Raw genomic sequence first — 22581 nt, 5'->3', positions numbered from 1 at the left:
ACGAAAGAGATGAGGTAAGGGGAACAGACGAGAGGGAAGAGGAACCACCAACGATTCTTGAAGTTAAAGATGCAGTTAAAAAACTAGCCAGAAACAAATCGCCCAGAATAGATAATCTCCCAGTTGAACTATATAAAGAAGTTGGCCACGATACCATAATGGCATTATAGCAGCTTATAAAAGAAATGTGGACACAGAAATTCCTCCCCAATGATTTGAATACTTTGCACCATAAGCAAAAAGGAGATATGTTTGAATGCTCTAACCACAGAGAAATTACGCTTCTAAATGCAACATATACAATATTTTCCACAGTACTATGTCACTGTATGGCACCATATACAGAACGGATAGTAGGAAAATACCAGGTTAGTTTCAGAGGTGGTAAATCTACTATTCATCAGATTGCAACCCTGAAACAAATTTTAGAAAAAAACACGAATATGGCATTGATACTCATCACATATTTATAGACTACAAAGCAGCCTACGACTCCGTGAATAGAAGAGAAATGTTCAAAGTAATCAAAGAGCGAGGAATACCAAATCAGTTGGTAAATTTAACAAAACTAACTCTTGAAAAAATCACAACCCTTGGTTCAATATATAATAAATCAGTGCAAATCCTGGGCTATGCTGATAATATCAATATTGTTGGGAGAACGGAAAACGCTGTACCAGAGGCGTATGCAGCATTAAAAGAATCAGCTACAAAAACGGGGTTTATTAATAAACCCCAACAAAACGAAGTATATGAAAATAAGCACGCAACCACAAATTCTACGACCACGTGTTATAGAAAACGACGTCGTCGAAGCAGTGAACGAATTTGTATACCTGGGAGCCCTCCTTAACACTGAAAATAATACTACCGCAGAATTTGCACGGTCAACAGATGCTATTTTCAGTTCAATCTCCTCCTTAAATCCACAATTATATCGAAAAATACAAAAATAAAACTCTACAAAACAATAATACGCCCAGTCCTAACATATGGTTCAGAGACCTGGACTCTAACCAAAAATTAATGAAAACATGTGGATGTTTCGAAACAAAAGTACTAAGGATAATTAATGGAGCAGTGAATGACAAGAAGATACAACTTCGAACTTTATAGAATATACCAAGAACCAGATATCGTAAAACATATTAAGATATGACGTTTGAGGTGGATAGGGCATGTAATGCGGATGGAACAAAATGACCCAGCTAGAAAAACGCTCCTTGATAGACCCAGTGGTCAAAGAAGAAGAGGAAGACCCAGAACATGGTTCCTGGATAACATCGATGAAGACATGAGAACTATAGGAATACGTGCTTGGCGGAGGAAGGCGATGGATAGTTACGACTGGAGAGAAATTCTTGAGGAGGCTCACGCCTCCACGCAGGGTTGTAAAGCCAGAATGATGATGATATTATACCTAGTGAATACCAATAGTATAACAATAAGAACGAATAACTAATTCTAAGCAAGCACATCAACGTCTGGTAACTATACAGGACAATATGATAAATTAAATTTGACCTTAGACAAAATTATAGAAGATACTTCGTCATAATGTGAGATATATAGTACCTTCGTCCAGCTTCCTCTAGTCGTCAGAGACGAAAATGCCACTCTCAAAATCATACGAACAAGCTGAATATTTACCAAGAATATGTACGCCATAGAAAAAAATGTTTCAAACAAGAAATGTAGCTAAAATAATTTTAAATAAAAATGTTTATTAGCACTTTTTCTGTAAAATGAACCGTTCTCTCAGAAACAACGCTTGAGGCGACTGGCAATTTTGAATGTCTGTGACGCGCGTGAAATCAATTTTTTAAATCAAATTTGTATCACCGCGACGATAAAAATTCGATATCTTTTGATCAGAGTGTCCTATTGACAAAAATCAAAATGCGTTTTAAAGGTGAACAATTATTTAATTAGAATTGTTGGGTAGTGCAATAAAGAGTTACATTTAACGCCTCAAAAACTCAACTAATCTTATTCAAATCTACCCACAGCTGTAATGCTCAAGGCCAGATAACGCTCCTAAGAGAAAACCTTGATTTCAGAAACTCGCTGTCCTATTTGGGAGTTCTTTTTAGTAGGACTCTCAACTGGAAGACCGACATACAAAACACCCTAGACAGGGCAAGAAAAAGGGCAAAACTCCTGGGAGCGTTGTCAGGTAAACTCGGCAACACGTCAAATAAAACACTACTGCACACCTACCTACAAGACTTATATAAGACCAATAATCGAATACAAGGCGTGCATCTATGCGCCACTAAATGCTCGCCAAATTAACACCGTTGTGGCCACCGAAAGGAAAATCCTCAGATGAGGAAGCGAAGAGACTCTCCTTCAGCACTAATCCACCAAATAGCAAACATAACACCGATTAAGGACAGAATCTGAACCCTCAGCAAGAGATATGCCCTCCGCACTATGGCTGGTAACACTCGAACACTTGTCTGGCTGACCAAAAATTCCTCTAGTGCGCTCCTAAATACAAACGTCACCTTCTGAACCCCAGCTCTTTAGCGCTCCACCACCAAAAACCAATATACAAAATCAATTTTGACGTTTATCACACCCCCTAGCTCCGCAAAGAAAAAAGATGATTCCTTGAAGAGGCATATGTCACCAAAAATCGGCAATATACCTAGCCTAGATACTGTTAACAATAACATTTAAATTAAGATAGATGCAAATATTTTCAGAATCACATCTACTTGATCTAAAGAAAGCTTTTCTTCTAAGTCTTGTTTGAATTTATTGATTTTTTTGGACATGGTTCTTCCTAGGGGTCTTATTTTAAGGACTTTCGCAAAGAAAAAAGAAGTCGGACGTTTAATACTGGGAGTTGATAGTAACTGATAAAACGTGTTTGTAATTGATACTCTACACAGAACTTCACAAGACTATTCCACACAGCTTTTTGTCTAACTTAAGGTATTTAAAACCCAATCTAGAAATGAATCTATGGAGTTATGAATTCTCTACGTTTTTTCGTCGTGCTATTTTTTTACTTTAGATATTAGCGTTTTGCCAGTACCCACTTGTTTAATTATGCTAGGATAAATCGTTTTAATATGGAATAATCGAGACGATATACTGAGACAGGCTTTACAGCAATTAAATAGTAGGTATGCTCACATCAAAATTAAACAAAGTTTTTAATGTATAAAGTCTAAATCTAGCTTATAAAAATTGCAAGTAGTATTTTACCCAATTAGCTATCAATACAATAGTTTGAATTGTAGTCTATCAACTATGGTTTTTTATAACTCCAAATTTTTGTAAAAGAATTGAGGAAGAGTTAAAAGATGTAGGGATATAAACAAAGTTTACTACATCAAAAATCCAAATTACTCAAAACTTAATGCACCGCATAAGATGAAATTTATTTTAATTCGGGCATAATTGTTGTAAAGTTAAACTTACGTCAAAAATAAAGAGTTTAAAAACTTCCTTATGCACTCTAATATTCGGTAGATTAGGTATCGCATTTCAGTTACAACAGCATAAAATTGAACAGCTGATAAATGACATCGTGCCGTGTTTATAAGAAAGAGTCTTTAGTTAAAATATTGACGGACTATTTTTTTTCTATATTTTTACGTGAACAAATATTTTCTGTTTCACACACGATATATACTCGTTTCTTTTTCATATACAGGGTGTTTCACGACGAGCTTGCACTATCTATATATCGGAAACTACTTACACCATGGACGTATAAATAAAGATCTTTATTTATACGTCCATGACTTACACGATACATTATGAAATTGGTTTATGGGGATTTCAAATTATGATCAACTTAAAGAAAATATTTTGACAGACACGCCACTTCCGGTTATCATCAACTTTGTTATTTTAAATGGAACATTCTGTATATTATTAAATTTTTAGATTCTGCGTAAGATATAAACGGGGGACAAAATTTGTATAAGGCATCCAGCGGCGTTTTTCCATTGGTTCACTTGTGCAGTGAACACCCACTAAAATTTCCTTTTTTAAATCTCATAAATATAGTATCATTAAAATATAACTTTCGCTAGATGCGCGTGCCGTGTGCGGAATTCAAATTGAACCCAGATATCAGACAGTAATCCAGAGTTCGAACGCGATATCTTAAAATCCGTGAGACCAGCGATTAGCCTATTGAAAACAGTGAGGATTTGTGCATTGCCACAAAGATACCGGAGAGAGTTTCGATTCACAGTTTGGTATTTTTTGTTGTGGGATTTAGTTAAATCTTAAATACAATATTAGTAGTTTTAGGATGGAGCCTTATTCAGTGAAGTTCATAAGAGAAAATAGTTTTGTATTCTGACCTCTTATAAAAAATAATGGACTACCTCGGTCGGAGATAAACTTTGTACAAGAATGTGCCATAAAAGACAAAAAGTTTAAACGTTGTTTTAAAGTTGAATAATATAGAAACAGTTCGTGGTTTTGCGGGTGTGATAAACTACATTCTTTGTTTTGTTTTCCATGTTTAGTGTTTTCAAAAATGAATATGATGTAGGACATCTAATTAGCGAAGACCAAAGTGTATTTACGCCTGATAGATTTTGCACTGATAACTTGTTTATACTCCAACAATTAATAGAAAAAAGAATAGCGGTTGATATCGAAGTACATCTAGCCTTCATAGACCTAGAAAAGGCGTATGATACAGTTCCAAGACTTAAATTGTGGCAAGCTTTACAACAACTCGGCATTAGTTCATACCTTTTAGGAATAATTACAGAAGTATACAGGGATAACACTACTTACCTAAAAATCGGAAATAGACTATCAGAGTCAATAATAGAAAGTAAGGGACTAAGACAAGGATGTAGTATGTCACCCTTACTGTTTAATTTATATATTGAGGCAGCCCTCCAAAATTGGAAAAACCACTGCCAGGAAATGGGAATACCCATAGGAAATGACGTAGTGTTCTCCCTGAACTTTGACCAAGACGTCCTAGCTCAAGATTCTTATGATCTAGAATTTATGATAAAGCGTCTATACAGAGAATATGTAAAATGGGGGTTACAAGTCAGCATGAGGAAAACAGAATATTTAGTTATCAATTCAGATGCAAGGTTTGAAGTGTTGATAGACGAGGACGTGGAAATCAAACAAGTGGAAAAATTTAAATATTTGGGTGCACTCATTGATAAGAACGGCTTGGGAGAAACCGAAATTAAACACCGAATTAATCAGGGACGTAAAATTGTAGGATGTCTGAACTCCTTATGGTGGGATCGCAACATTTCCAAAAGGGACAAAAAAAAGGGCAAACCATGGTTGAATTAGTTCTTTGTTATGGCTTCTAAGTACGGACAATTAATGCAGACCTGAAAAGAAGATTGTTGGCAGTTGAAATGGATTATTTGAAAAGAAGTGCTAGAATATCAAGGCTGGAAAGGAAGACCAACGAATCTATAAGAAATAATATGAATGCTACAGAAACGATTATTGACAGAATAGAAAGAAGAGGTTTAAAATGGTTTGGATACCTATTGAGAATGCCTGACGAACGTTGGCCCCAAAAACTTCACAGATGGAAGCCCCCTGGAAGAAGAAAAAGAGGTAGACCTCGACGCTCATGGAATGAAGGAATTAGAAGAGCGATAGAGTCGAGAGGTTTGGAGGAGCATGCCTTGGACTGGGAGGATTGGCGGAGGAGAACGGGAATACGGCGACAGTCGTCAACAATATGTATTATATTTACAAGTTTGATCCTCTAATATATATAATTTATAACCGTCTAATTTACAATCATAAAAGTGGAGAGCTACAACCTTGTTGTCTCTAATTGTACAGAAGACTCCTATTAAACTCCCATCACTTCTGAAAACCACGTAACCTTGTTAAATGTTGATTTACTTTGCTAAAAATGAGAATTGTGCTTATTAAACATTCTGTTTCCTGTAATTTTTGATTTGTCACACCATAGAATATTCTTCAAAAGTTGATTATCTTCTTGACATTTTATCGTTGCAAAATCTATTATTTTATTATAGTCTGTTTCCTTTAACCTTTGAACTAGCTGTTAGAATATGGATGAAATTTATGTTTAAAATCCGCTGAATAGATGGCGTTGGTATAATTGGTTGTACTTATACTTAAATATCTCTTATGACATTTCAGGATAAGCAGTATAGCAACCAAGAACATTAATAATTTTATGATCATTTTTATCAACAACAGACAACTTTTTGTTGAAAACAACCAAAATGTGTTGTTGAAAACAACCAACTCAAAAAATAATTAAGCTTCTGACCTATGTTACCTTATACAAATTTTGTCTAGAACCTTACGCAGAATCTAAAAATACAATAATATACAGGATATTCCATTTAAAATAACAAAGTTGCTGTTTACTTCCGGTATAACCGGAAGTGGCATGTCTGCCAAAATATTTTCTATAAGTTCGTCATAACTTTTTCATAACCAATTTTCATAAATATCGTTAAGTAGTTTCCGATATATAGATAATGTAAGCTCGCCCTGAAACACTCTGTATGTTAAGTAACTTCAACTCAATATAGATTTATATGTTTGTTGGAAACTGGTCAGGACCTTTTACGTAATGTTAAAAATGTAGCAAATTAAATAAATATATTCAATGAAACATAAAATTGTATATATACGTAGATATATCTGCCACCAAGAATGAATATTTATATAATATATACGACGATTTTGGTACCTTAATGTTTAAAATAAATTATGGCAATAGTTTTATAGTTTTTTAATTATTGTAATAAATATATATACATTTAGTCTGTTTTGATTTTTATTTTTTGTCAAACAACTTACTCCCCTCTCATTACATAGCTCATAGTTTCTAATAAATTTGGGAGCTAGCGCAGATAATAAGAAGTGTAGGTGTAAGCTCACTTTTTTTGACGGTTTAAAATAAGGTTGCATTATTGAGATGTATGCAAAGCATGTTGACAAGTACATAGGTATTCGTTTTATTTGAAAATATAAAGATTGCTATAGATTGGGCATGAGCAACACGCGGTACGAGAAGACATTGAAAAAAACAAAACACTTAATAATTTTGACAAATCGTTAAAACCCAATTCAGACGCTAAACTAATAACAGCGTTTTGTTGACAAAACACGAATACTCTTCCTATTCAATAGCTTTTAGAGTAGCAGAGTCGTTACTGCTTGTTTTTAGGTTTAGGTTGCGTTTTTAAGTAGGTCCATATGTAGATACAGTTCCTGCTCAATTTATTAGACTCACCATAAAAATTTAATTTTTTTATTTCAATCGCACTGAAAGTTCACTTGGATACGAATGTGTTTAATGGGATTCATAACTATTAGGTACATAGTTACGTAGCAAATGGTATAAATTTTTCTTAGAATTGTCAAAAATTTACAGATGACAGTAGAATGTGCTCAAAGTGTGGAATAACTAATTGTTTTACATTTTTTAAGTTTTTTTTACTTAAAACATAGATTTCTGGTCAGTTTATCTAAAATTTGCACTAGTAATTATTGACATTATTACATAATAGTGATACTTTTGATTTTGGTTAATTCTTAATCATAAAACAAGACGATTAATCTTGGATTGGAATTTTTAGATGGGTAAATCTAAAGAACATGTGTTATGAAAATCTCGTCCACTATTGCTCTATTAGAGAGTACAGAACTTAGTCAGAGAGAGGTAGCACGAAAATGTGGTATACACCAGTCGTCAGTGAGAAGATTGAGTCAAAAATTCAAAGAGAAGCTGCCTGTGACGTCAGTTCGGAAGGGCCGGTGTGGCAAAAAACCTACAGTCGCCCCAAGGCGCAACGAATTTTAAAAAAATTAGCTGTAACACAGAAGAGCCACCCATAGAGATTTAAGAAATAAGTTGGAAAAAGCAGGGCGCTCACTATCGGTGGCCACCGTATGCCGAAATTTGTATGTCATGGGCTTCAAATGTCGCAGGCCTGTTAAGAAGTCAAAACTAACACCACGAGTGCTCAAAAAACGCTTAGCTTAGGCCAATATCCATAAAGACTGGTCTATTGATGATTGGCATAAGGAATATTATTACAAATCATTTTATTTTCGCACTTTATAATTGTTATTCACATTCACAGGTTTTCTTCATTGATGAAACCACATCAAATTATGGATGACAAGGCGCAGTAATTAAATTAAACATCCCACCTCAGTTATGATATGGTCGGTGATTAGTGGCAAAGGTATGGGACGTTTGTCTGTCGTAAAAGGAACCATACGACAAGACCAATATAAAAGAGTTTTGCAGGCAAGATTGGTTCCACAAGTGAACGAATGGTTTGGTAACAGCCATAAGATATTTATGCAGGATGGAGCACCTTGCCATACAGCTAAAAGTATTAAAAAGTTTTTGTTAAAACAAGAAATTCCGCTCTTACCATGGCCTGTCAACTCACCTGACATGAACCCCATTGAAGATCTCTAAGAGTGCATAAAAAGAAAATTAGCCAAGGACATAATTACCAATAAGGTTCAGTTGATAGAAAGAATCATTTTCCACTGAAATTGCACCGAAAATTTAAAAGAAATCACAGGAAAATTCATAAACAGCATGTGTAGGAGAGTGGCTGCACTGCTTAAATCCAAGGGTGGCTAAACAAAATATTAATGTTATAGTAAAATATTGTAATAATTTACGTTGTTTTTGTTCAATAAATATGCAAAATGGTTACTACTATCATTTGTGTTATGTTTCTTACTTATAGCTAAGAAAGTAAATGATTAACATGGCATCAAATTAATGCTGGAAAATAAGCGGATTCTAACAAACCGGTTAGGAGAGTAGATTTTAGCCAAAACAGCTAAGAGGTGCCGACAGGGAGAGTGATTTAGTGTGAGGGGAAGTGATTAGAAAGTAAGATCCCATAAATTTAATATTTACTGAAAAATATCATTTTAAAAGATATTTTGTACAGTATTGTTATTACCAAAATCAATTTTAATAATAATACTGCCAGAAGAATATATTTTTCTCAGTGTAAAAGCGTTCAAAAAGTTAAACAAAACAATAATTACATATATGTAATACTAATAATTGTCGACTAAACTTACCTTGCTTGCTAATTCGGGATTTACTCTTGGCTTTTTTATAACAAATTTATCCATAAATAATAGTACCTAAACCTAAATGTTAAAACTAATCTTTAGATGGCATCTTCATCTTTTAAGTTCTACTTCAATATAAAAAAAATATATCTTTTTGCCCTGTAAGTGAATATATTTGACTTTGGAGCCCTCATGAAATCTAGCCATATGATAAAGAGGGTATAGGTTGGAAATCTACATCTTACAGGGGAACATACTAGAAAAAACCAAAACAAATCTAAAATGGTTAAAGATATTTTCCAGTGTACATACATAATTTCTTGTCTACAGTACTTGTTTTTTCACCATTTGTCAAAATGTTTTACTGTTTGTGTAAACATGTTTTCAACATTTTGTTGGGATGATATTGCCATAATTGACAGAAATAAAACTTCGTATCCAAAAATATATAAACTGTCAATATTTTATATATTTAACAACATATATTTCACAAACAACTAAATAATATATACACAAACATGAGTTAAACTACTTTTGAAATAGCTATAGCTGCTTTACATCCAGCTTTAATAACATTAGTAAACGCTTCATAAAAAGGAGTCTGCTTTGCTCCCTGATCAATGCCGTGATCATGATGCTCTTGTTCCTCATCTCTAAATTTCTTAATAGTTTCTACAAGCTCTTTATCACACTCTGGATCTTCCAATAGAGTTCTCAGTTGGTCATTATAATGATCTACAATTACTGTTTCAACAGCCACTGTACATGCCATAGCTGCTTTATCTCCAAGCAATGCTGATCCTGCTCCTAAAAATGTATACCTTTAGAAGTGAATGTATACTCTAGTGTTAAGTTACCTAAGGCGAAACCTGCAATGTTCCAAATAGGAGTCATTACTGTAGGCCTAACCCGACGTTTTCTAATTAAATCTTCAAATGTAGCTTTGTGATGTTTTTCTTGCTCCCACATATGTCTTATCAAAGGCGCTTTTGAAGTGCTGCCTAGAATGAACATCTGACCTGCATAAATTCGATCTGCTCCCAATTCTCCAGCATGATCTACTCGAATAATTTCGTCCAAAACGGCTTTGTCCGTTTTAGTTCTAATTTGTCTCAAAGGCGCTATTGACCTCCTCGAAAGAGCAAACATATTGCAGGTGTTTTTTCATAAATAATACCAGAACCGTAAAGATATGTATTTATATTATCAAGAATTTCTCGTCAAAACACTATTCAAAATTTCTGTGTATTTTCGCATAACCTAATCTCCAAACGTCAAGTCAAATTTTCTTCTATCTTCTATGAGTACCTATGTTGAATGTTGAACTTTTGAGATTTAATAACTGATATTCTAGTTAGGCATCTATGGGGTTGAGTCAATTTATATAGTTTAACTTGTGTTATTTGTAAATAATTTATAATAAATTAATTACTAAATACCAGTAGCTCATTATATTCTTCATAATATTCTCAATTACCTGTTTAAAAAAATTTGATAAAATGAACTTTGCAGCTTAGAACTTAGTATGGATGGGAACTGTCAGTGTCAATTTACAATCAAACGTCGTCTGACTGCACTCTGATTGTGAAAAGAAAACATTTCTAGATAATGTTAATTATTTATTTCTACTTTTAATCGAAGTATTTAGGAAAAACGGTATATATTTGAGATTGAAATGGCAGGAATAAAAGGTAGGTAATTACCGTTCGCTTATAAGTTTTCTTGATAGATATATTTTTAAATAAATATGCTCTTTTTAAAGTTTCTGTTAAATGAATTATTAAAGTTATAAATCGACCCCCAATTTATTTGGGTCCGTAAAATTGTTTGACAGCTATCTTTTTTTTTTAATTTATCTTAATCTACTGTTCTTGATTATTCTATTTTTCATTAACCTTGCTTACTGTCATGAGTTGTGAATCATCTTTTTGTTTGGGTTTGATACATGGGAAATTGTCAAATTTTCCTTAACTGATTTTGATATTTGTATAATTTTGGAGTATTATTACATTTAGATATTTTAGTTTCTATGTTGTGAGTTCTAGTCGTGAATAAAATACATTTACAAAATAAGCTTTTTATTTTCAATGGATAAATACAAAATTTAGTTTTGAGGAGGAAGTCAGTTTAAAAAATAAAATAAATTGTTTGAAACATTGTGATTTGAAGAGGGAGTTTATTTTATAATTTTGCATGTTGTGTTATAAATGCAAATATTTCAGAGCCATATTAACAATTTAAGCGCCACCCTACAATGAAAATTGTTGGTCCCTGGGACCAATTTTTTTTTTGTAATAGTCTCTGTTTGCTGAGGTATTTTATTTTTGTGAATTTTGAAAGATTTTTTTGTGGCCAAAGTTTGTGCCACGCAGCCCAAAGAATTTATTATATTGCTTCTACAGGGCCATGTGGTACATATGTTGTGCCATGGCACTGCCTGGTGTTCAAGGACAAAGTAACAGTCTCGAGAATCAAGGGACTTGTGCAAGCCAGTCTGTTGTTAGCTCCTTAGATGAAGATCTCCACAATGGCAGATTATGAAAAAGGTCAGAAACACATTTTACAATTGTGGGATGAACTAATCTCGAATGAGGAAAGTGATTCTGTAATAATAGGTGATGTTTATTTGTCTGATGCTTACTGCTAGTTGTTGCTTTGAGTGACTCGGAAGATGAAAATAGCGATGTTACTGCAGTTTTTGTCATAAAAAAAACGTAAATTATGTCAAGAAGTAAATGTTACAATGGATTCCGGAGCATCCTCAAGCAAATCAAATAGTTTATCTGCCTCTAATAATGTTGGAGATTTACTGATTAGCTCACAAACAGGGTCAGATAATATCCATTCAAATTTACAAAATGTAGACAATGTTAGTGAATACGTAATTTCTAAGTACAGAGCTAAAAGTGACCCAGAAAATAGAAGTAATCATCAAGATGACCTAATTGACTTGAATAACTTACAGTGGAACCCTGTTGATGGATCATCTTTTAAGAATTTTGACTTTGATGGAAAAGATGCAGGAGTTAGAGCTCAAATCTCTAAAGATTATATAATTAGGGATCCCCATAGTTTTTTTAAGGTATTTGTTTGTGACGAAGTGACTACTCTCATGGTTAACGAAACCAATCTCTATGGCGAGCAGTGTTTGGCGAAAGAAGGACTGACACAAAAATTGCGCATCAAAAAGTGGACTCCAACTGATCATTTGGAAATGGAAAGGTTTATTGGTATCCTATTATGGATGGGCTGTGTAAGTTGCCCACTATACGATTGTATTGGAAAAAATCATTCTATCAAAATGAAATCAGCTGTCTTATGTCGAGGAACCATTTTGAGTTATTGCTAAGTAAGTGGCATTTTAGCGATAATAATAACAATGCTTTTATAATCTTCGGGTTTATTGTGGAACGGATACCGAAAATGGTGGTCAAGCATCTTCGAATGTAGTGTTTGCTCTAATGGCCGATCTTCTGGATTTTGGTAGAGAACTGTATACGGATAATTATTATACAAGTGTCTCCTTGGCAACCAAATTATTAGAACGAAAGACGCATCTAGTGGGCACCTTCCGTAGCAACCTAAAATATAATCCTAAAGGAGTGGTCCAAAAAAAATTTAAATGAAAAGAAATATATGCCAGAGAAAGTGATTCCGGAATTATGGTAATGAAATGGCATGACAAGAGGGATGTGCTTATGCTCAGTACCCTTCATAGAAATAATACAAAAGAAGTATTGCAAAGAGGTGGTGCAGTAGAAAAACCCGAAGCAATAATCAATTATAACGGAGCTAAATCTTATTGACCTGTCTGACCAAATAAAAGCATATTCTCACTGTCTACGCAGAGGAACAAACTGGTACAGAAAGCTTGCCATCGAATTATTATTGGGGTCTGCAGTTGTAAACACTTTCTTGGTCTACAATGAAGTTACACAAGAAAAATTGTCCATAACCAATTTCAAAGAAAAACTGTGTTATTCATTGTTACGCATTGGAACAGACGATATAGATGAGCCCGAAGGTAACACCGAAAATCGTGCTTTGGAACAAACTAATTCAAGATTGAGATGTGGTGTTTGTTACAAAAATTTGAAAAATTCTGATGGCCGAAAAGTTGCAACAAATAAAAGTGCGCGAAATAAATGGCAATGTATGCTGTGTAAAAAACATTATTGTGTTGAATGCTTCTTTACTACACACCGAGCAAAAGCTGTATAAAACATGAAGTTCTACCTCCAAATTTTTTGATTGTATTTGCGTGGGTATAATGTAAATGTTAATGTAAGAATTACTACTTATGTTTAGAAGTATGTTTTCCGTTTGCTCTTGTTTTAGTCTTTAGGTATTCAAACATTTTTCAAGTAACCTTATTTTATATTTTTTGAATAAATATTACAAAAAGGAATATATCATTAGTCATAGTCATAGTCATCTTTATTGATCCTTTAAGACATTCAAAATAAATGTATAGGATACGTCACTACAGAATTTGGTATAAAAAACATTAATGTGTATAATACAATATTCACAGTGTAAAAAAAAAAAATTGACAAAACATAAAATATATAAAATAACATTTTTACACGTAAAATATGAAGCTATTGCAGTTTGTCCTCAAGATATTCATTTATAGAATAATATGCTTTTCTTAAGAGTAAATCTTTAACATTTTTTTTTAAATTTAGAGATAAGTGGTATTTCTTTCACAGTTTTGGCAAATGATTGTATAAGGTCAGTCCCATATATCTGAAGCAATTTTGAAATTTGGATGTTCTGTGTTTAGGAACTCGTAAAGATTCAGCACTTCTTGTATTGTAGTAGTGATTGTCTGAATTTACTGGAAATGAATTGATTTCCTCTTTGACATAAAGTAAACATTTATAGATATATATATGCAGTAGAAAGTTAAAATTTGATGTTTAATAAAAACTGGTTTACAAGACTGTTGATAATCCAAATTAAAAATTTTACGGATAATTTTTTTTTGGTTAATGAACACTTTGTTACTATCTACTGAGTTCCCCCACAAAATTACATTGTAGCACATGTGGCTGTAAGCAAGGCTATAATAAACGTTCATTAATGCCGAGATGGGTAGTGTGTTTTTAATTCTAGATATAGCATAAAAAGCTTTATTCAATTTCATGTTCACTGAATTCACTTGTATTTTTTCAAGTGACAAAAATATACTATATAGGTGTAATATTTTTTCGGACCAAAATCACTACTTGGCTTTCCGGACCACATATTTTCAACTTCCATATAAATACTACACAAGTGCGTGTAAGTACCGTGTAAGCCACGATCCCCAAAATACCACAAGGCATTTAGGCACAACATATGTGCCACGTGGTCCGAACAACAAAATTGGGTGTGGCACGCGCATTATACCACGTGGCACTTAACGTGTTAAGGAACATAATAGAACTCTTCAATAAATGTTTAAGTATTATTCTCTTTGAAATATATAGGCACTACTAGACATCATAATGTCACTGGTTCGTTTATAAAACACTCAATTATCTCATACTGATGATTTGTAGTTATATTTTTGTTTGACAACTAAAGATTAATTTAATTTACTGATTCAATAATTAATTTATCATTTATGAAAAGTAGTACTTGTATATTTATTTTATTGAGAATGTTCTGGAGAGCTTAATATTATTTTAAATTTCTGCTTGAGCATTTATTGCAATTTTTATGTTTACCACTTTTTATTTCATTATTGTATTAGTATTTAAAAAAAACTAAAAACTGATTGTTTCACTAATTATTTTTATTTCTATGTATGGTCCTGTAACATCTACAAACAACAGCGTAAGTATTTAAAGATATTTATATGCTACTTTGATATATAGTAAATCTTTTTTCAGATTGGTTACCTTGGCCTTTCTTGGTTCTATTGGTATGACATTTGTGATTTTGGCATGTGCTTTACCTCAGTACAAGTAAGTTTTTATTTGCTTTTCTCTATTTGACAAATAACTATAGTCAATTCATTATTCACTGTTTTTGGAGTAAATTGCCAGACACCTCAAAAACACCAATGGTTAGCAAATTATTAATTTCAACATTATATAGATAAAATGGTGTAGAAGTTACAATCTGAGAAGTCTGATCAAAGTAATGAGGCAGCAAGAGGTACTCATTAGTAAAAAGGCACATATGGTACCTCTTAGATATTAATGAATTATCTCCACAAATCAACAAAAACTACAGTTCGTAAGAAATATTGATAGGTATGGCCTAAAGCTCAATTTCAACAAAACAAATGTTATTCTTCTTATTAATTCAGGCGAGACACGTTTATCTCTGGCAGATGGTCATAATACCTTTGTACCATGTATCAATGTTATTATTCTAGATATAAACATCTATGATCTCTCCCTTTTAGAAGAGCTAATTATTTCAGTCACAATGAACTTTGTAAGGGTCCGCTCACAAATATATAATTTAAAGTTGTGTGTAGTTGAATTAAAATAATTATAGCCATAATCAGGACAAGTACTATTAAGATACTATTGAAATATATGCATGGAAAGCAGCAATTATAATTATACTCCATTCCACGAATATACGACTGTTTTAAATTCGGTTTAAGGTATCGACTTAAATGGTCCAATGTGCTGAATTGTACAATAGTAAATTCTCCCCATTTTTAAAATACTGTTATGGCATTTCACAAACATCTCCGTTTTCATATTGTCATGATAATCAGCTGATTTTGAATTTGATGAAAACAAAAGATCTGCTCCCTCAATAAAACCATGTTTTTCACCTGCATGCACTATATATAATATATCTCTTTCCCTCGTTATCGATGTGTTTTATGGATTTTATGCTCTCGTCCTGCCAAATTCGTTTGATACCGCCTTTAGCAAAAATCCATGTTTCGTCTAAATAAACGAAGGAAGAACATTCTTTTTTAAATTTGTTATAATTTCTTAAAAATTCTATTCTTTTGTGAACGACACTAGCTCTTTGACACAAAGCCTTTCTATTGTCTTCCTTTTTGAACTTAAAGCCAATCTGTCTTAAAACTCTCCAGAGACTTGTTCTGGACATTTCAAATATATTTCTGTCTTTTAATTTTTGTAGCACTGAATCTAAAGAAACGTGTTCTTTCTTTTCGTGCATTTTATATATTGTCTCACGGATTTCAAATTTGCAACCTTCGGGAAGATCTATAGTCTTTGGTTGTCGGCGAGATTTATATTGTGCGACATTTTGTTCACTTTGTCAACTTTTTTTTGCATTTTGCAAAACCGACTTTAGTTTTGTTTCACTAATACAGAGTGCATCACACACACGTTTATGTACGGACTGAATTGGTCGCAAAGGGCCCCCGTTTGTTTTCTCAGCAGTAAAATAAGAAAGTACATTAAATATAAAGTTGTCTACATCTAAAACACGTCTCGGCATTTTTGGCTTCAATAAACAAATACACTACACTAAACTCTCTCTTAACGGACACCTCTCTTCACCGGAAATCTTTATACGGACGGTTTTTAAAACTAAAATCAGTCGGGGATATATGAAACTGTATGTAAATTTTCGTTACTTTTTAATATCTGTAACGACTCGGTACTTTAACTATCAATAGACGGTATGTTATACCCGTTACTTTCGGAACTTTTAAGAGTACATCCACTCAAAGCAAACAAATATTTAAAACTAACAAAGTGAAATATTATATAGATTTTTTTTCTGGTTTCTGAACCATCGTTCTGCCAATTTCTTTTCATTTGTATTAAAAATAGTACATTTATTTTTATTACAGTTGTAGTACCTAATAAGTAATAAAATAGTGTAATATCAAAGAAACCCTTGTCACGCCTCTTTGGTGTATACATTTCACCGAAATCCAACCCATAAATGTCTGATGAACACATTTGAGTAAAAATGAGCGTTTGCGTAAAATTTTTTGTTATTTTCGGATTAAATTTCACAATAAATTTTGCGTCTATCTGAACATCTATTAACTGAAATAATTTTAGTTCAGATGTCATACTAACAGTAGACCCTTTTTATTGGAATAATAATTAGACCAATTTACTTTCATACTTCTACTTGCACAGTAAAATATTCGTTGTCGCAATAATCGCAAACAGTCGTATATTCGTGGAATAACCTATACCTATACAATATACATTGAGATTGCTGAGTGAGAGACATCATGACATCATTTTTTATCAAGTATTTAGTAATATAACAGATTATGTTATTTCTGATTATGTTACAATCATATTTTGTACTTAGTTATTTCAAAAGCTTTATTATTGAAGTTAATGAAGATTAAATTGACAGTTTACTCATTTAATGAGATAAAAGCTTTATCTTTGTTTCATATATATTTGATTAAAATTAATACACTGTTAATATTTTTTGAAAACATTTAGAGATACCTAATATGAACTTTTAATATAATAACCAGATCTCTTATTTGTAAGCCATTAGGAGAAAACTATGAAAGGGCAATGAAAGGATGATTTTTTTTCAGACAATTTTGCTTTCAAAAACTTGACAGTCACTATTAATAATGTGTAATTCTTAATATAATATGTAATGTCTGTTACTGATTAAAATGTTTTGTTCACTAATAAGAAGAAGCTGGCATTCATGCTTTTGAGAAAGGAGAAAGGGTTTTGAGGTAATCCCATGGTCTTGTTTCATAATGGCTCTTCAATCTTTTGGGGATATGCTTCGACTTTCATCTTATAAGATAAAGGTTTTAATTATCGTCACCTCAACACTTCTACTAGATAACTCAATAATTTTCATTTTTGAGAAAAGTTTACTACTAGATGTAAATATATCTTATTCATGTTATGCTACCACTAAACAACTCACAAACCACCCTTTGTGTCAATATAACCAACTTTTGAAAATAGACAACTTTGTATATTAATTTATTTAATATTACAAATCAATATTTTAAGATGTCTAATTGTTGTACATTTCAATGTTTGAACTCTTACTGGCACTCACCTGGTTGTAGCACATAAGCAAAACTACAGCTATTGAGTTGGTACCATTGACGAAGATTTTGTCAGTGGGAGATTGAAGGCTAATTTGGTTTGAAAACGCAGAAAAATAGGAATTTTTAAATACAGATATAAAGAAAGAAGATCAAATTTGCGAAGACAATAGTACATTAAATCAGATGGCTTTAACTGAGGAGTTTGATGCAAATGATATTGAAGGTTCGTTTATCGGAGCTGTGGAAGAGCCTTTCTGTTCTGATTATTCAGAATATTTATCTGCTTAAGAAGTCTTCTAATAATGAAGTTGCCTACATGCTTTATTTTGATCTTGTTAATGATTTGAATCAAATGGACATTAAAGATTAAAAAAAGGATGTTACAGTAGGTGGTACAATAGACTAGCGTGAAGGTTTATACTATGTTTTCTATATTTTTAAAATTGAATAAAGTAATTTCATTATTTATATTTTAAACAAATTATACTATATTCAAATAATTCAATGAATTATTTTGTTTGTTCCTAACGCCACCTGTTTATTTATTAACAAAGCATAAGTTGTTTACTTTTGAAAGACCTGTCAAATTCAAACAAAATATTAAATTATAATAAAGTATAAATAAATATCATTTGATAGTAAATTTAATTATTATATAAACTAAATAATATGCTATAATGTGCTTAGAATAAATATATGATGACTAGAAACGAATTGATTGAGAGTAGTGAATCGATGTCACGATCGCCTCAGCATTTTACTATAGAGAAAAAAATAATATAACGCCAGTATAGAAGCTTCGCTTCAAAAATTTGTAAAGGGTAATACCACATCCCAATCGTTATTTCTTCTTGTCATATATATCTTCTTCATTGAGGTGTTTTTTCATTGCTGATTTTATTTGTCGATTCTAGTGTAATCTAAGATGTCGTCTTTTTCTCCTTCTATTTGGTTTCCATTTCCGAGTTCTCAGTGGTATTCTTGTCTCATCCATTCTTCGCATATGTCCATACCAGAGTAACTTTCGTTTTTCTATTTCGTCATTTAGTGTCTCCTTCACATTCATTAGTTCTCTAATTCGTTCATTTCTCACTTTGTTCATTAGTGTTAATCTTCATCTTCTTCTTCAAAACATCATTTCCATTGCATTTATTCTCTTTTGAATTTTTTTTTATTTGTCACCTACGTCTCTGAGCCATACAGGGAGCAGTTTTCCACTATTGTTTTAAATATTTGGTATTTAGTTTTGCTTGTAATATCGTCGCTCCATATAATTGAGTGTAATTGTCGTGTTGTTTTCTTTACTTTTTTTATTTTATTTGTTTTTGTTTTGTTTTAGTTTGTTTTATTGAGTTGTTTATCTCCAGGTCTTATGCGATGTTTCCAATGACCATGTATTATGTTTTATTATAATTAATTCTCAAACCACAGCTTCCAAATTCTTCTTCCAGCTTTTTTTATCTTTTAGACGATATCGTCTCTGTCCATTGGCCCAACATGCTTTCAAATTTAATCATTAAGTGGATTTCTCTGGTGGGAACATTTTATGCAGGGAAAATTTTTTCTAATGGAACTCTATTGAACATTCGTCAAATTCGTAAACATCTGAATTCTTTAAATAAGGAAGCTGATATTAGCAATGTCAAATACATCATTCCTTAATTTTACATAATTATTATTTTCTGTGCTACCTTCGTATTCATGGTTGATTTGACCTTCATTGTATTATTGTCATGAATATTCAAATTAACTACTTTGCGAAGTCACCTGTCGTTCGTATTGTTCGGTGGTTGGATCAATGACTTTTGATTGTCGTTTCAAAAGAAATTCACAAGAAAGAAGAAGAAAACTAGCCGTTTTGGTTTCAACTTCCTTCTAGTTCACACATAGTTTTAATTAACTTTATTGAATTCTTTCTTATTTCTTTTTTCTTTATGAAAAGTGAACTTTTTATTTGTTTTTTAAAGTATTTTCCTGTCATATGTTAAGAATTTTTATTCCATCTATACTATTGTAACAATAAATTGATCTGGATGGGAAGACAAGAAGCCCAGAAGTTGGGTATTATTATGGGTAATATAAACAGTAACCTAAGGGGAAGTTTCGATTGGAACTATGAGACAAATGAAGGATTCCATTTTTAAGTACGTTCACTTTGCAACCACTCAGGTGTTTTGAAGGACACAACGGCAAGTTTTGGGACGTGAGTCTGCAGATCGCTTATTTGGATCCGTGGATACTGAAGTCAGAAAGAATAAAGAAAATGAATCCTACTAAGTGAAAGAAAATTGACAAAAAATTGAACCAAATAAAATGGAAAAAGGGCGCCACTTTGTCTTTTTGTGGGCGTCACAAACAAAATTCTATAAAACCAAAATACATATATAACAAATAACAATTAACAATCACACCTACTTTGTTATATTTGCTCATCAAACCTGTTAACAATTATTTATGTGTGGTAATGTTTTTACATACAAGTATATTTATTTTTAAACAGAAATGTCCATTACCTTCTTACATCTTCAGAAAAAGTTCAATATAAATTTCTACCGATAACCTGCTAAAAATATTTGAAATGATCTTAATATTGAATGTTATTTAAAAAAATGAAATTTACAATTTAGCTGGGTCATTATTATATCGTGTAATATAGAATTTTTGCTTCTTACAATCTTCTTATAAAATTTGGCGTTGTATACAAAAAACAATATTGATCGAAACATAAAAAAAAATACGGGATGTACCCCTTCAGAAACACGAAGAAAAATAAAAATAATGAGATGTTTCCTTTTCATATTGACCATAAAACGGATATATTCAGCTTAAAAATTATCTGCCGAAGCAGTATAAAAAAGGTAAAAACTTATTGCAAATTTCTTTGTTTTACTATACTTGCTTTCACTGTAGACTTGCGGGTTCTTTTAATAGAAGAATGACTGTTTCCCAATAATAGCAAAACCATGGTAGGTTTCTCAGCAATAAAAAACCAAACAATCTTATGTTTCCACTCCCATATCTGTCAAGTGAACGAACTCTTGGAAATTGTTGATAATAGGGCACAAAACCCCAGTACCTGGCGAAAGAATGCCAGACTAATGGCTTGCTTGAAAGCTCGGTAATCAATATTTCTCACACTTCATCGCAATTTCAGTCGCAAAAATTCCCCCACGGGCTAAGAATGTTCCAGTTAGCAGGCGTTTCTCACGCCAATCTTAATTCAAAACCTTGATAAATGCATTTGGGCTGAATGAAATAAGCATTGGTGTATATTCCATTCCAAGAGACGCTTAAAGTATACTTTTCTCGTTTAAAATTTTAAAACGCAGTATGTTAAGTATTTATTAGGAACTGTATAGATTTTTAAGATATACAGGATAAAAGAAATTTCTACAGTATCTTTAAGTTCCATTTACATTTTATTCTCTATATCTGTGCCTCACAGTTTTACTTATATACATAGAACAAAAACTGATGATGTGTATTATTTTTTATTGTTTTCGATTTTTTAAATGTATTTGATTGTTTTCACTATTTGCATATTCATCATCATAATTTAGTTAATATGGTAATTATTTAAATTTACTTGTGGTGTGTTAGTTTTGTCAAATTGGTTATATTTTAGCTCAAATTTAATACATCTTTATTTCTGTTATAGATTATGGTGGCCATTTTTCGAGGTAATATTCTACATTCTAGCGCCGATACCTACTTTAGTTGCGAAACGATACAACGATGGCTCTGGTTCTAGTAATGGTTGTTTGGAAGCATCCATATTTGTTACAATGGGTATATTAGTTAGTTCATTCGCCCTACCAATTGTTCTTTCACGTGCTGCGGTTATAGCTGCGGGAGCGTGTTACTTGACTATAGCAGGAAATGTTGTGGTATACATGACATTACTAGGATTTTTCCTAACTTTCGATCAAGATGATTCTGATTACAACATGTGGTAATTTGGTATAAGAAATAATAATGTTATCATAGCTCGGATAATTTAAGACTGCTGTTAGGTTTCATTGCTGTACATAGAGAATCGAGGATTCAGGAAAAAGGAAAAAGTTGATCAAAGTCATACTATTTTAATTATCATTTTACTGCCACCATGGAACCCTACGTTAATGTGACAGTATACTTGAATATTTTTACTAAACAACAGGCTTGTTGGTTATTTTATTATACTTTTAAAAACAGGTTAACAAAAATATCTTGTAGTAATACAATGTTTAGTATTAAGTGATATAGCTTTTGTGTATTTTTTTAATAAAGTAGTATCTTATAAAAATTGTTAACCAAGAACCTCTCACTAACAATACAAGTAACAACTCAATTAAAAAATTGTGGAAATTAACTATTTTACGAATGTTTCGAATTAAATATAATTTTTTTCGTTAAAAAAAGATTTTCATGAACACTATTACCATTTTATAATGTATAGGTTAGGTTAGATTCAATATTAGTCGACGCTGTCCTTTTACTCGAGGTCACTTGTGGCTCATTCCTAAATTAAACCTATCCTTTGTCGT

The 22581-nt window shown here is 32.2% G+C and overlaps 2 protein-coding genes across 2 annotated transcripts; one reads left to right on the top strand and one right to left on the bottom strand.

Annotated features, from left to right (window-relative positions):
- Window positions 1-9516: 9516 nt before the first annotated feature.
- On the bottom strand, window positions 9517-10578 carry Coq7 (ubiquinone biosynthesis protein COQ7, mitochondrial). The gene is made up of 2 exons (XM_072522768.1): window positions 9927-10578; window positions 9517-9876 (listed from the first exon to the last, which is right to left on the bottom strand). The coding sequence occupies exons 1-2, from the start codon at window positions 10216-10218 to the stop codon at window positions 9593-9595; spliced, it is 576 nt and encodes a 191-aa protein (XP_072378869.1). The 5' UTR covers window positions 10219-10578; the 3' UTR covers window positions 9517-9592.
- A 4288-nt stretch (window positions 10579-14866) lies between these two features.
- On the top strand, window positions 14867-22340 carry LOC140434472 (leptin receptor gene-related protein). The gene is made up of 3 exons (XM_072522769.1): window positions 14867-14892; window positions 14949-15023; window positions 21714-22340. Exons 2-3 carry the CDS (start codon window positions 14983-14985, stop codon window positions 22009-22011), a joined length of 339 nt encoding a protein of 112 aa, XP_072378870.1. The 5' UTR covers window positions 14867-14892; window positions 14949-14982; the 3' UTR covers window positions 22012-22340.
- Window positions 22341-22581: the final 241 nt, after the last annotated feature.

The sequence above is a fragment of the Diabrotica undecimpunctata genome, chromosome 2 (genome assembly GCF_040954645.1).
Source record: "Diabrotica undecimpunctata isolate CICGRU chromosome 2, icDiaUnde3, whole genome shotgun sequence".
In the NCBI taxonomy this organism is placed as follows: domain Eukaryota; kingdom Metazoa; phylum Arthropoda; class Insecta; order Coleoptera; family Chrysomelidae; genus Diabrotica; species Diabrotica undecimpunctata.
The sequence above is the reverse complement of the archived record's forward strand: the minus strand, read 5'-3'. Positions and strand labels throughout refer to the sequence as shown.